Source organism: Globicephala melas, chromosome 8 (genome assembly GCF_963455315.2).
Source record: "Globicephala melas chromosome 8, mGloMel1.2, whole genome shotgun sequence".
Classification (NCBI taxonomy): domain Eukaryota; kingdom Metazoa; phylum Chordata; class Mammalia; order Artiodactyla; family Delphinidae; genus Globicephala; species Globicephala melas.
Genome location: NC_083321.1, coordinates 63278464 through 63292001, shown reverse-complemented (window position 1 = coordinate 63292001; position 13538 = coordinate 63278464). Strand labels below are relative to the sequence as shown.

Here is a 13538-nt window from a genome sequence, read left to right as displayed (position 1 = left end):
ATTTTATATATAGTAGTGTGTGTATGTTAATCCAAACTCCTAATTTACCCCCCGCCCTTCCCCTTTGGTAACCATAAATTTGTTTTCTATGTCTGTGGGTCTATTTCTGTTTTGTATATAGGTTCATTTGTATCATTTTTTTTCAACTATTACTATTTTTTAACACATGATAGATATTCAAAAAATGTCTCTCCTTCTTTCCTTCTACAACCCTGGGTAAGTTTTTTCTTACATCGCTTACTAAAGTATTTTACATTTTTTACTTATATGTGTATATAAAATTTTTCATTTACTAGAATATATCCCTTGGGAGAAAGAATCTGCTTAGTATCTCACAAATTATAAACGCCATTGGGTTGGGTTTTTAAAGAGAAAAAAAAAGAAATCTGGAGATATTAGGAAGACTCTTTTTCCTTTCAAAGACAATTTGTTCCTAAGAAAGAGAGAAACAAAAAATTATAAGAAATTATCTGAACAAAGTTGGTCAACTGCTAAATGATGTATTACAGGAAAAAACATATGCTATGTACATACAGATAAGGATAAAATATCAGATGAAATTTTCTTTCTAGCTGAAGCTTAGCTTTAAAAAAATTAGAAAACCTACACATAACATGGGTATTTCTGCAATGGACATCAGAAACTTTCTGCCTAAGAAAACTGGAGGTGATTCTCCCTCCAACATAAAATACACAAAGGACTTAACAAGTTACTGAATATAAACAAAAAAGGAAAATAAATGAGTGAGTCAGTTATAGGAGGAACACAGATGTTACCGTATTATAAGTATTTTATGTCTCCAAAACTTAACCAAAAGCTTCATAGAACATAAATATGCTGCAAGACCAATTTATTATTATTGCAATTTTTAAAACCTAATTATCGTATAACTATTTTTAGAATTTTAACAAGTATTAGAAACTTTCCAGAGACTACGTGGTAAAGAGTTTCTTACACAGATTTTTCAGGTCAATTTAAAGGCATGACTTATTCAAGAGTATAAACTTTATAAATTACTAAAAGTTTATAAATATTAATGTTCTTAAGGCAAAAATCTATAGAAGACATTTGGAAATTATATTTCTTTTTTTTTAAAGGATAAAATTATTATTCAATTTATTATTCCCTATATACAAAAAACTAGTTTGGTAAAACATTAAAAGCTTTCACTTTTAGACTGAGAATGATTCACAGCTCCCCATAATTCCCACTTCTAGTTAACACTCTACTGGAGATCTTAGCAAGTACAATAATGCAAGAAAAATAAATACAAGGTATAAGAACTCAGAAAGGAAGAAATATTGTTCTTATTATGAGCAATTTTTTTTCATTATTAGTAATCAGTTTAATACACATCGGTGAATACATGTCAATCCCAATCTCCCAATTCATCACACCACCACCCCCACTACCCCTGACGCTTTCCCCCTTTGCTGTCCATACGTTTGTTCTCTACATCTGTGTCTCAATTTCTGCCCTGCAAACCGGTTCATCTGTACCATTTTTCTAGGTTCCACACATATGCGTTAATATACGTTATTTGTTTTTCTCTTTCTGACTTACTTCACTCTGTATGACAGTCTCTAGATCCATCCATGTCTCAACAAATGACCCAATTTCGTTCCTTTTTATGGCTGAGTAATATTCCATTGTATATATGTACCACATTTCCTTATCCATTCGTCTATCGATGGGCATTTAGGTTGCTTCCATGACCTGGCTATTGTAAATAGTGCTGCAATGAACATTGGTGTGCATGTGTCTTTTGGAATTATGGTTTGCTCTGAGTATATGCCCAGTAGTGGGATTGCTGGGTCATATGGTAATTCTATTTTTAGTTTTTTAAGGAACCTCCATACTGTTCTCCATGGTGGCTGTATCAATTTACATTCCCACCAACAGTGCAAGAGGGCTCCCTTTTCTCCACACCCTCTCCAGCATTGGTTGTTTGTAGATTTTCTGATGATGCCCATTCGAACTGGGGTGAGGTGATACCTCATTGTAGTTTTGATTTGCATTTCTCCAATAATTAGTGATGTTGAGCAGCTTTTCATGTGCTTCTTGGCCATCTGTATGTCTATTTTGGAGAAATGTCTACTTAGATCTTCTGCCTATTTTTGGATTGGGTTGATTTTTTTTAATATTGAGCTGCATGAGCTGTTTATATGTTTTGGAGATTAATCCTTTCTCCGTTGATTCGTTTGCAAGTATTTTCTCCCATTCTGAGGGTTGTCTTTTTGTCTTGTTTATGGTTTCCTTTGCTGGGCAACAGCTTTGAAGTTTCATTAGGTCCCATTTGTTTATTTTTGTTTTTATTTCCATGACTCTAGGAGGCTGATCAAAAAAGATCTTGCTGTGATTTACAGCAAAGAGTGTTCTTCCTATGTTTTCCTCTAAGACTTTTACAGTGTCTGGTCTTACATTTAGGTCTCGAATCCATTTTGAGTTTATTTTGGTGTATGGTGTTAGGGAGTGTTCTAATTTCATTCTTTTACATGTAGCTGTCCAGTTTTCCCAACACCACTTTTTGAAGAGACTGTCTTTTCTCCATTGTATATCCTTGCCTCCTTTGTCATAGATTAGTTGACCATAGGTGCATGTGTTTATCTCTGGGCTTTCTATCTTGTACCATTGATCTACATTTCTGTTTTTCTGCCAGTACCATATTGTCTTGATTACTGTAGCTTTGTAGTATAGTCTGAAGTCAGGGAGTCTGATTCCTCCAGCTCCATTTTTGTCCATCAAGACTGCTTTGGCTATTCAGGGTCTTTGGTGTCTCCATACAAAATTTTTTTTTTTCCCCATACAAATTTTAAGATTTTTTGTTCTAATTCTGTAAAAAAAAAATGCCATTGGTAATTTGATACGGATTGCACTGAATCTGTAGATTGCTTTGGGTAGTATAGTCATTTTCACAATATTGATTCTGCTCATCCAAGAACATGGTATATCTCTCCATCTGTTGGTATCATCTTTAATTTCTTTCATCAGTGTCTTATAGTTTTCTGCAAACAAGCCTTTGTCTATTTTGTCTCCCTAGGTAGGTTTCTTCCTAGGTATTTTACTCTTTTTGTTGCAATGGTAAATGGGAGTGTTCCCTTAATTTCTCTTTCAGATTTTTCATCATTAGTGTATAGGAATGCAAGAGATTTCTGTGCATTAATTTTGTATCCTGCAATTTTACCAAATTCATTGATTAGCTCTCGTAGTTTTCTGGTGGCATATTTAGGATTCTCTGTGTATAGTATCATGTCATCTGCAAGCAGTGACAGTTTTACTTCTTCTTTTCCAATTTGTATTCCTTGTATTTCTTTTTCTTCTCTGATTGCTGTGGCTAGGACTTCCAAAACTATGTTAAATAATAGTGGTGAGAGTGGACACCCTTGTCTTACTCCTGATCTTAGAGGAAATGCTTTAGTTTTTCACCATTGAGAATGGTGTTTGCCGTGGGTTTGTCATATATGGCCTTTATTATGTTGAGGTACGTTCCCTTTATGCCCACTTTCTGGAGAGTTTTTATCATAAATGGGTATTGAATTTTGTCAAAAGCTATTTCTGCATCTATTGAGATGATCATATGGTTTTTATTCTTCAATTTGTTAATATGGTGTGTCACATTGATTGATTTGCGTATATTGAAGAATCCTTGCATCCCTGGGATAAATCCCACTTGATCATGGTGTATGATCCTTTTAATGTGTTGTTGGATTCTGTTTGCTAGTATTTTGTTGAGGATATTTGCATCTATATTCATCAGTGATATTGGGCTGTAATTTTCATTTTGGTAATATCTTTGCCTGGTTTTGGTATCAGGGTGATGGTGACCTCACAGAATGAGTTTGGGAGTGTTCCTTCCTCTGCAATTTTTTGGAAGAGTTTGAGAAGGATGGATGTTAGCTCTTCTCTAAATGTTTGATAGAATTCACCTGTGAAGCAATCTGGTCCTGGACTTTTGTTTTTTGGAAGATTTTTAATCACAGTTTCAATTTCATTACTTGTGATTGGTCTGTTCATATTTTCTATTTCTTCCTGGTTCAGTCTTGGAAGGTTACACCTTTCTAAGAATTTGTCCATTTCTTCCAGGTTGTCCATTATATTGACATACAGTTGCTTGTAGTAGTCTCTTAGGATGCTTTGTATTTCTGCAGTGTCTGTTGTAACTTCTCCTTTTCCATTTCCAATTTTATTGATTTGAGTCCTCTCCCTCTTTTTCTTGATGAGTCTGGCTAATGGTTTATTAATTTTGTTTATCTTCTCAAAGAGCCAGCTTTTAGTTTTATTGATCTTTGCTATTGTTTTCTTTGTTTCTATTTCATTTATTTCTGCTCTGATCTTTATGATTTCTTTCCTTCTGCTAACGTTGCGTTTTGTTTGTTCTTCTTTCTCTAGTTCCTTTAGGTGTAAGGTTAGATTCTTTATTTGAGATTTTTCTTGTTTCTTCAGGTAGGCTTGTGTAGCTATAAACTTCCCTCTTAGAACTGCTTTTGTTGCATCTCATAGGTTTTGGATCATCGTGTTTTCATCGTCATTTGTCTCTAGGTATTTTCTGTTTTCCTCTTTGATTTCTTCAGTGATCTCTTGGTTATTCAGTAACGTGTTGTTTAGCCTCCACATGTTTGTGTTTTTGCATTTTTTTCCTTGTAATTCATTTCTAATCTCATAGTGTTGTGGTCAGAAAAGATGCTTGCTATGATTTCAATTTTCATAAATTTACTGAGACTTGATTTGTGACCCAAGATGTGATCTATCCTGGAGAATGTTCCATGTGCACTTGAGAAGAAAGTGTAATCTGCTGTTTCTGGATGGAATGTCCTATAAATATCAATTAAACCTTTCTGGTCTATTGTGCCATTTAAAGCTTCTATTTCCTTATTTATTTTCATTTTGGATGATCTGTCCATTGGTGTAAGTGAGGTGTTAAAGTCCCCCACTATTATTGTGTTACTGTCGATTTCCTCTTTTAGAGCTGTTAGTAGTTGCCTTATGTATTGAGGTGCTCTTATGTTGGGTGCATATTTATTTATAATTGTTGTATCTTCTTCTTGGATTGATCCCTTGACCATTATGTAGTGTCCTTCCTTGTCTCTTGTAACATTCTTTATTTTAAAGTCTATTTTATCTGATATGAGTATTGCTATTCTAGCTTTCTTTTGATTTCCATTTGCATGGAATATCCTTTTCCATCCCCTCACTTTCAGTCTGTATGTGTCCCTAGGTCTGATGTGGGTCTCTTGTAGACAGCATATATATGGGTCTTCTTTTTGTATCTATTCAGTGAGCCTGTGTATTTTGGTTGGAGCATTTAATCCATTCATGTTTAAGGTAATTATCAGTATGTATGTTCCTATTACCATTTTCTTAATTGTTTTGCGTTTGTTTTTGTAGGTCCTTTTCTTCTCTTGTGTTTCCCACTTAGAGAAGTTCCTTTAGCATTTGTTGTAGAGCTGTTTTGGTGGTGCTGAGTTCTCTTAGCTATTGCTTTTCTGTAAAGCTTTTGATTTCTCCATCGAATCTGAATAAGATCCTTGCTGGGTAAAGTAATATTGGTTGTAGCTTCTTCCCTTTCATCACTTAATCATGCCACTCCCTTCTGGCTTGTAGAGTTTCTACTAAGAAAACAGCTGTTAACCTTATGGGAGTTCCCTTGTATGTTATTTGTCGTTTTTCCCTTGCTACTTTCAATAATTTTTCTTTGTCTTTAATTTTTGTCAGTTTGATTACTATGTGTCTCAGCATGTATGGGACTCTCTGCACTTCGTGGACTTGGGTGGCTATTTCCTTCCCATGTTACGGAAGTTTTTGACTATAATCTCTCAAATATTTTCTCGGGTCATTTCTCCCTCTCTTCTCCTTCTGGGACCCCTATAATGTGAATGTTGGTGCATTTAATGTTGTCCCAGAGGTCTCTTAGGCTGTCTTCATTTCTTTTCATTCTTTTTTCTTTATTCTGTTCCACAGCAGTGAATTCCACCTTTCTGTCTTCCAGGTCACTTATCCGTTCTTCTGCCTCAGTTATTCTGCTATTGATTCCTTCTAGTGTAGTTTTCATTTCAGTTATTGTATTGTTCATCTCTGTTTATTTGTTCTTTAATTCTTCTAAGTCTTTGTTAAACATTTCTTGCATCTTCTGAATCTTTACCTCCATTCTTTTTCCAAGGTCCTGGATCATCTTCACTATCATTATTCTGAATTCTTTTTCTGGAAGGTTGCCTATCTCTACTCCATTTAGTTGTTTTTCTGGGGTTTTATCTTGTTTCTTCATCTGGTTCATAGTCCTCTGCCTTTTCATTTTGTCTATCTTTCTGTGAATGTGGTTTTTGTTCCACAGGCTGCATACAGTTGCTTCTTGCTTCTGCTGTCTGCCCTCTGGTGGATGAGGCTATTTAAGAGGCTTGTGCAAGTTTCCTGATGGGAGGGACTGGTGGTGGGTAGAGCTGACTGTTTCTCTGGTGGGCAGAGCTCAGTAAAACTTTAAACCATTTGACTGCTGATGGGTGGGGCTGGGTACCCTCCATGTTGGTTGTTTGGCCTGAGGCAACCGAACACTGGAGCCTACCTGGGCTCTTTGGTGGGGCTAATGGCAGACTCTGGGAGGGCTCACACCAAGGAGTACTTCCCAGAACTTCCGCTGCCAGTGTCCTTGTCCCCACAGTGAGACACAGCCACTGCCTGCCTCTGCCAGAGACCCTCCAACACTAGCAGGTAGGTCTGATTCAGTCTCCTATGGGGTCACTGCTCCTTCCCCTGGGTCCCAATGAGCACACTACTTTGTGTGTGCCCTCCAAGAGTGGAGTCTGTTTCCCCCAGTCCTGTCGAAGTCCTGCAATCAAATCCCACTAGCCTTCAAAGTTTGATTCTCTAGGAATTCCTCCTCCTGTTGCCAGACTCCGAGGTTGGGAAGCCTGACGTGGGGCTCAGAACCTTCATGCCAGTGGGTGGACTTCTGTGGTATAAGTGTTCTCCAGTCTGTGAGTCACCCACCCAGCAGTTATGGGATTTGATTTTACTGTGACTGCGCCCCTCCTACCATCTCATTGTGGCTTCTCCTTTGTCTTTGGATGTGGGGTATCTTTTTTGGTGAGTTCCAGTGTCTTCCTGTCAATGATTGTCCTGCAGCTAGTTGTGATTCTGGTGTTCTCGCAAGCAGAAATTATATTTCTAATTGCAGTTAAAATCTACCTGCAAAATTATTTTGGGTAATACTAACTGGGTAACATTAATAGTAATATAATGTGAAGTTAGTATTTTAACTTGACAAATTAAATAAACTAGTTTGGGTTTCAACAGTGTGTGGGGGAGAAGATAAAAAGTAAATATCTAATAAACAATGCTAAGTATATCATAACACTAAAAACTGAATTCTAACTGCATGTATATTGTATGAAGCATGTGACACAGATAATGCACTGCATCAGGACCAAAAGTTTCATCAGTAGGATATGCCAGAAATTTTACAGATAAACATGAGCATTTTATAGTCCTTTTGAAGTTCATTCACTGCATACAGACCTAAGCAATATCATGGACAGTTGCTTTGAATTCCTAATCTATGAAACTGAAAAGTTAAGAAATTCTCATTAACAAGTCAGTAAATATAGTGGGCCTCAGAAAATGTATGTTACATTAAAGCACTTTTGCTATATAATCACAGCAATAATTTGAAGTTTATATTACATTTTTAGGCCAAGAGGCCCACAACTCCTGGTTTTACAAGCATTCTTTGAGATAAATAAATGTCATTTCACACAGAGAAAAAAATACACAAGCAGTGACCTGCACAACATTTATATAAACATCTGTTTGTTTCAGTTTCAACAAAGGAATTTGTATTAACCACCAGTTCTGATTATGTGTACCAACCTTAAAATGCAAAAGAAAGCCATAAACAAGGCCCCATTAGCAGTCAGAAATGAAGCAGATTGTAGGATCTCAGGGAGCAGTTTGTGTAAATAATAATCTAATTTTCGTTTCCGGAGAATTGCTGCAATCTGGAAAAAAAGAATTAAAAAAGGCTCTTTTGTTTAATATGACCAACTTTTCCCACTTAAGTTAGTTCTTATGTGGAAGATATTGAAATAACAGCATGTATTTAAAAATTAAAGTAAAAACTCTAGTATTTTACTGGCTCCTCTATGAAAATTCAATTTCTGGGACAGAAGACACTTTAATTTATTGAAAGTGTAATGGGTAAAATAAACACCTAGAAATTACAACATGGATCATATGATAAATAACCTCCAAACATTAAGATAAATATTTATAACGCCTTAAAAAGTTTTAAACTGGGGCTTCCCTGGTGGCACAGTGGTTAAGAATCTGCCTGCCAATGCAGGGTACACGGGTTCGAGCCCTGGTCCGGGAAGATTCCACATGCCGCGGAGCAACTAAGCCCATGCACCACAACTACTGAGCCTGCACTCTAGAGCCCGTGAGCCACAACTACTGAGCCCATTTGCCACAACTACTGAAGCCCATGTGCCACAACTACTGAGGCCCACGTGCCTGGAGCCCATGCTCCGCAACAAGAGAAGCCACCACAGTGCGAAGCCCGCACATGGCAAGGAAGAGTAGCCCCCACTCGCAGCAACTAGACAAAGCCCACGCGCAGCAACAAAGACGCAACGCAGCCAAAAATAAATAAATAAAATTTTTTTAAAAAGTTTTATACTGATAAATAAAATATATGTTTAAATGGAAAAACTAAAGTCCAATCAAACAGAAATTGAATGCTAAAACAAAACTACATTACAGATACTATCAGCCTGGATATTAGAAAATTTCAATGATAAAAACCAGAGAAATTCATTCATTCAATTAAACAAGCTGTTATTAAGAACTATGCCATACACAGGAAAAACAACAATGAATAAGATCTAATCCCTGCCTTCAAGGAACATAAAAACTTGATAGGGAAATAGATATATAAACAATAAACTACAATAAGGCAGTGCGGTAAATGCTATACTAGAAGAAGGAGAAACTGCTACAGAAATACATATTAGGGAATAACCAAAAAGGAGATGGGACTGGACAGGTAATAATGCCCAGAAGATGGATCTCGACAAATAGGTAAAACTTTGACAAAAGAGAAGTTTCTATGGTTTCTGTGACTTCATTGTTTTCATTCTCCCATGATATCTTTAAGTGCTATTCCTTTGTTAGCATTTCTTCCTCAGATCTCTACTCATTCTATATACAACCTCCCCCACAGCATCATCTATCATGTCAAAGTAGGAATTCCAATATAACCCCTTCTATTTTTTTTTTTTTCATATTTGGCTGCATTGGGTCTTCGTTGTTGCACACAGGCTTTCGCTAGTTGCAGCGAGCGGGGGCTACTCTTTGTGTGGTACGCAGGCTTCTCATTGCGGTGACTTCTCGTTGCGGAGCACAGGCTCTACATGCACAGCCTTCAGTAGTTGCAGCACGTGGGCTCAGCAGTTGCGGCACGTGGGCCCTAGAGTACACAGGCTTCAGTAGTTGTGGGCTCAGTAGTTGTTGCTCACGGGCTCTAGAGCACAGGCTCAGTAGCTGTGGCACACAGGCTTAGCTGCTCCAGGCATGTGGCATCTTCCCAGGCCAGGGATCAAACCCATATCCCCTGGATTGGCAGGCAGATTCTTAACCACTGCACCACCAGGGAAGTCCCTCCCCTAAATTCTTAATGCATACTTCAAATGTCTATTGGACATGTCAATAAAGACATAGCACAGACATCAAAAAAAAAAGAATGTCCAAAGTAGAACTTATTATACTTCCCCAAAATGCTTTTATTTCTGATTTTCTAACCTCAAGTAATAGTACCACATCCACCCTATTACTTAGAAACAAAATGTTGGTGTCATTTTCAATTACTCCCTGGATCCTCAATCATCTCCTCAGTTCTAATGGTCTCCTAGTATCTTCAGGTTTTAGAATGTAACGTCTCTTTCATTTTAGACTCAACAATGGGCAGAATATGGTACTCTGTTATATATTCAAGTAGTTACAGAAAAAAAATCTCCTCTGTTCCTGGAAAGGAAAAAACAAAACTGTCCCTATTTGCAGATAACCTGATTGTCTACACAGAAATTCCCAAGCAAGTTACATACAGACACACACACACACCTCCTAGAACTCATAATGCAGTTTAGCAAAGGCAAAGGATATAAGATAAACATACAAAAGTTATTTGTATTTCTATATTAAAAAAATGAATACATGGACACCAAAATTAAAAATACAATAGAATTTATAACTCCTCAAAAAATGAAATATTTAGGGAAAAATCTACAACACTTGTATATGACTTGTATACTGAAAGACACACAATGCTGATGGAAGAAATCAAAGAACAGATTAATAAATGTTCATAGATAGGAAGACTCAATATGGTAAAGATGTCAATTTTCCCCCAAAGCAAAATACAGGTTTAACACAATTTCTATTACGATTCCAGAAAAGGTTTTGTAGATGTAGACAAGATTATACTGAAATTTATATAGAAAAGCAAAGGAACTATAAGAACTAAAACAACTTTGAAAAAGTGAAAAAAATGGGAGGAATGAGTCTACCTAATTTCAAGACTTATTATATAGCTACAGCAATCAGGTTTTGTGATATTGGCAAAAGGATACACAAATAGATTAATGAAATAGAATAGAGAACCTAGATATAGATCCACACAAATATATCCAACTGATTTTTGACAAGGTACAATGGCAATTCCAGAGAGGAAAAATAGCTATTTCAACAAATGGTGCTGGAGCAAATACACATCCACAGGCAAAAAAAAAAAAAAAAAAAAAAATTAACCTCAGCCAAAGTCTCACAGTTTATACACACTTTATACAAAAATTAATTCAAAATGTATCAGAGACATAAATCTAAAACATAAAACTACAAAACTTTTAGGGGAAAAAATATCAGGGAAAATCTTAGGGATCTAAGGCTAGGCAAAAGCGCAATTCATAAAAGGAAAAATTATAAATTACACTTCAGAATTAAAACTTTTTCTCTGTGAAAGACCTGTTAGGAATAAAAATCCTAGCTACAGAATGGGAGAAAATACTTGTAAACTACACAGCCAGCAAACGACTAGTATCTAGAATGAAGGAAATCTCAAAACTCAACAGTAAAAAAATGAACAATCCAATTAGAAAATACAAATGATATGAACAGATATTTCACCGAAGAGAATGTGCAAATGGAAGATAAGCATATTAGCCATTAAGGAAAAGCAAATTAAAACCACAATGAGCTATCACCATAGAACTGTCAGAATGATTAAATTTAAAAATACTGGAAACACCAAATGCTGACAAGGATACGGAGAAACTGGATCTCTCATGCATTTGTTGGGGGAAATGTGAAATGGCAAAAGCATTCTGAAAAAGTTTGACAGTTTCTATAAAAACTAAACAAGCAACTATCATATGACCCAGCAACTGCAGTCCCGAATGTTTATCCTAGAAAAATGAAAACGTACGTTCACCCAAAATTTGTGCACAAATGTTTATAGCAGCTTTGTCTGTAATAGTCAATAAATGGAAACAACTCCTATGTCCTTTAAGAGATGAATGGTTTAAAAAACCGAGGTGTATCCATACCGTGGAATACCATTTAGCAATAAACAGGAACAAGCTAGTGATACAGGATACAATACTGATGAATTTCCAGAGAATTATGCTGAATGGAAAAAGCCAATCCCAAAAGACTACATACTATACTATTCCATTTACATAACACATAAAATGACAAATTTATAGAAATAAACAATAAATTAATGGTGACCAGGGGTTAAGAGGAGGTGGGTAGGTGGGAGGGGTGGTATTGCTATAAAAGGGCACAAGGGATCCTTGTGTTGATGGAAATGTCCTGTATATTGACTATATCAATGGCAATTATTTTGGTTGTGATATTTTACTATCATTTAGCAGGATGATACCACTGGGAGAAACCAGCTAAAGAGCACAGGGAATCTATTATTTCTTACAACTGCATAAGAATCTACAATTATCTTAAAATTAAAAGCTCAATTAAAAAAAAAGCGGTCATCAACATAGCCAATGGGCATATGAAATATGCTTAGCATCACTAGTATTCAGAAAACTGCGCAATAAAATATCACTCACACACACACCAGAATGTCTAAAACAAGGAGAAATGACAATGCAAAGCACTGTCAGGAATGAAGTAACTAGAACTTCACACATTGCTGGTGGGAATGTAAAACTGCATACTTACTTCAGAAAACTGTTATTATCTAATGAAACTAAATGTACATTTATCCTACGATCCAGCAGTTTCACTCCTAGGTATATATCCAAGAGAAATAACTGCTTATTTCCATCAAAAGTCATATTCATAACACTATCTGTAATTACAAATACTGCAAAACACCTAAATGTCCATTAACAGTAAGGTAGATAAATTGTACATATTTGCAATATTGGTAAATCATACTGTACAGTCTACTGTAAGAAACAGGGAAAATCTGACACAACACATGGGAAGTAACCTAAGACCTTATTAACACTGTGCTGTAACCCAGAGCTTCCAACCAGGGTTTACAAGTGGCCAAAAGATTGATCCTCTCCACAGTCTGGGTAGCCAGGCCAGGACTAGGGTAACAGAGCAAGGTGATAATCATCTCTGTTTTCCCTAGAGTGCCACACAATTATTATCATTTTCTATGTACATCACAGCAGGCTATAGTGTGAGAAAAGGTTAGAAGCACTGATCTAACCAAATAACATAAAAGTAACTGTACTAGCCATGTAGGAATTGTAAGGGCACATGAACACATGTATAAAATCACTACCAGACATTATCCAACAACTTCACAAACATCATATTGTATAGCAAAAAATGTTGCAGTGTTCATATGCTTTTTCCATGTCAATAAATTCCGTATGAATTTTCCAAATATGCATACATTTAGCTCAACAACAAAGTATATAATAACACTATGATAAAAATATATATTTGTATTTATTTATTTATATTCATATAGCTTTTGAAGACAATATAATGACCAGGAAAAAAATGAATCAAAATACTTAAAGTGATAAGACAGACTACAAAACAATATTTTCTAATGAACATATGGAACAAACATTAGAACATTATGAACTGGTTACCTTGGTAATAGATTATTTTAATCTTCTTTTTGCTTTTGGGTATTTTCTAGACATTCTGCAACAAACATGGTTACATTTATAAAACTGGTAGAAGGGGAATAAGTATGAGAAAGTGTGGATTAATTATTATAGAAAAAGATCTGAATAGAGAATAGAAATAATCAGCATGATAAAGTATAAAATAATCAGGAGATATGATTTTTACTCTTAGTTCTACAACAATTTATATGAATGCTACTTATTTCAATGCTGTTTAGATTTCATCTTCCTCATTTATTAGATAAAGAGGTTGACTTAAATGACACAGGTGACATCAGTAAGATGGCAGAATAGCAGTTTCCAGCACTCATCCCCTTGCAGAAACATCAATTTGAACAAATACTCATGTGCAAAAATACCTTCACAAGAGCTAAGGAT

At 35.8% G+C, this 13538-nt stretch overlaps 1 protein-coding gene across 2 annotated transcripts in view; it reads right to left on the bottom strand.

Moving 5' to 3' along the window:
• Nucleotides 1-13538, bottom strand: part of TMEM135 (transmembrane protein 135) — a 242447-nt gene that overhangs the window by 199696 nt on the left and 29213 nt on the right. For both annotated transcript variants that reach the window (XM_060303876.2, XM_030835860.3), the window contains exon 2: nucleotides 7861-7988. In XM_060303876.2, the coding sequence (XP_060159859.1) occupies nucleotides 7861-7988 (128 nt within the window). The remainder of the gene's footprint in view (nucleotides 1-7860; nucleotides 7989-13538) is intronic.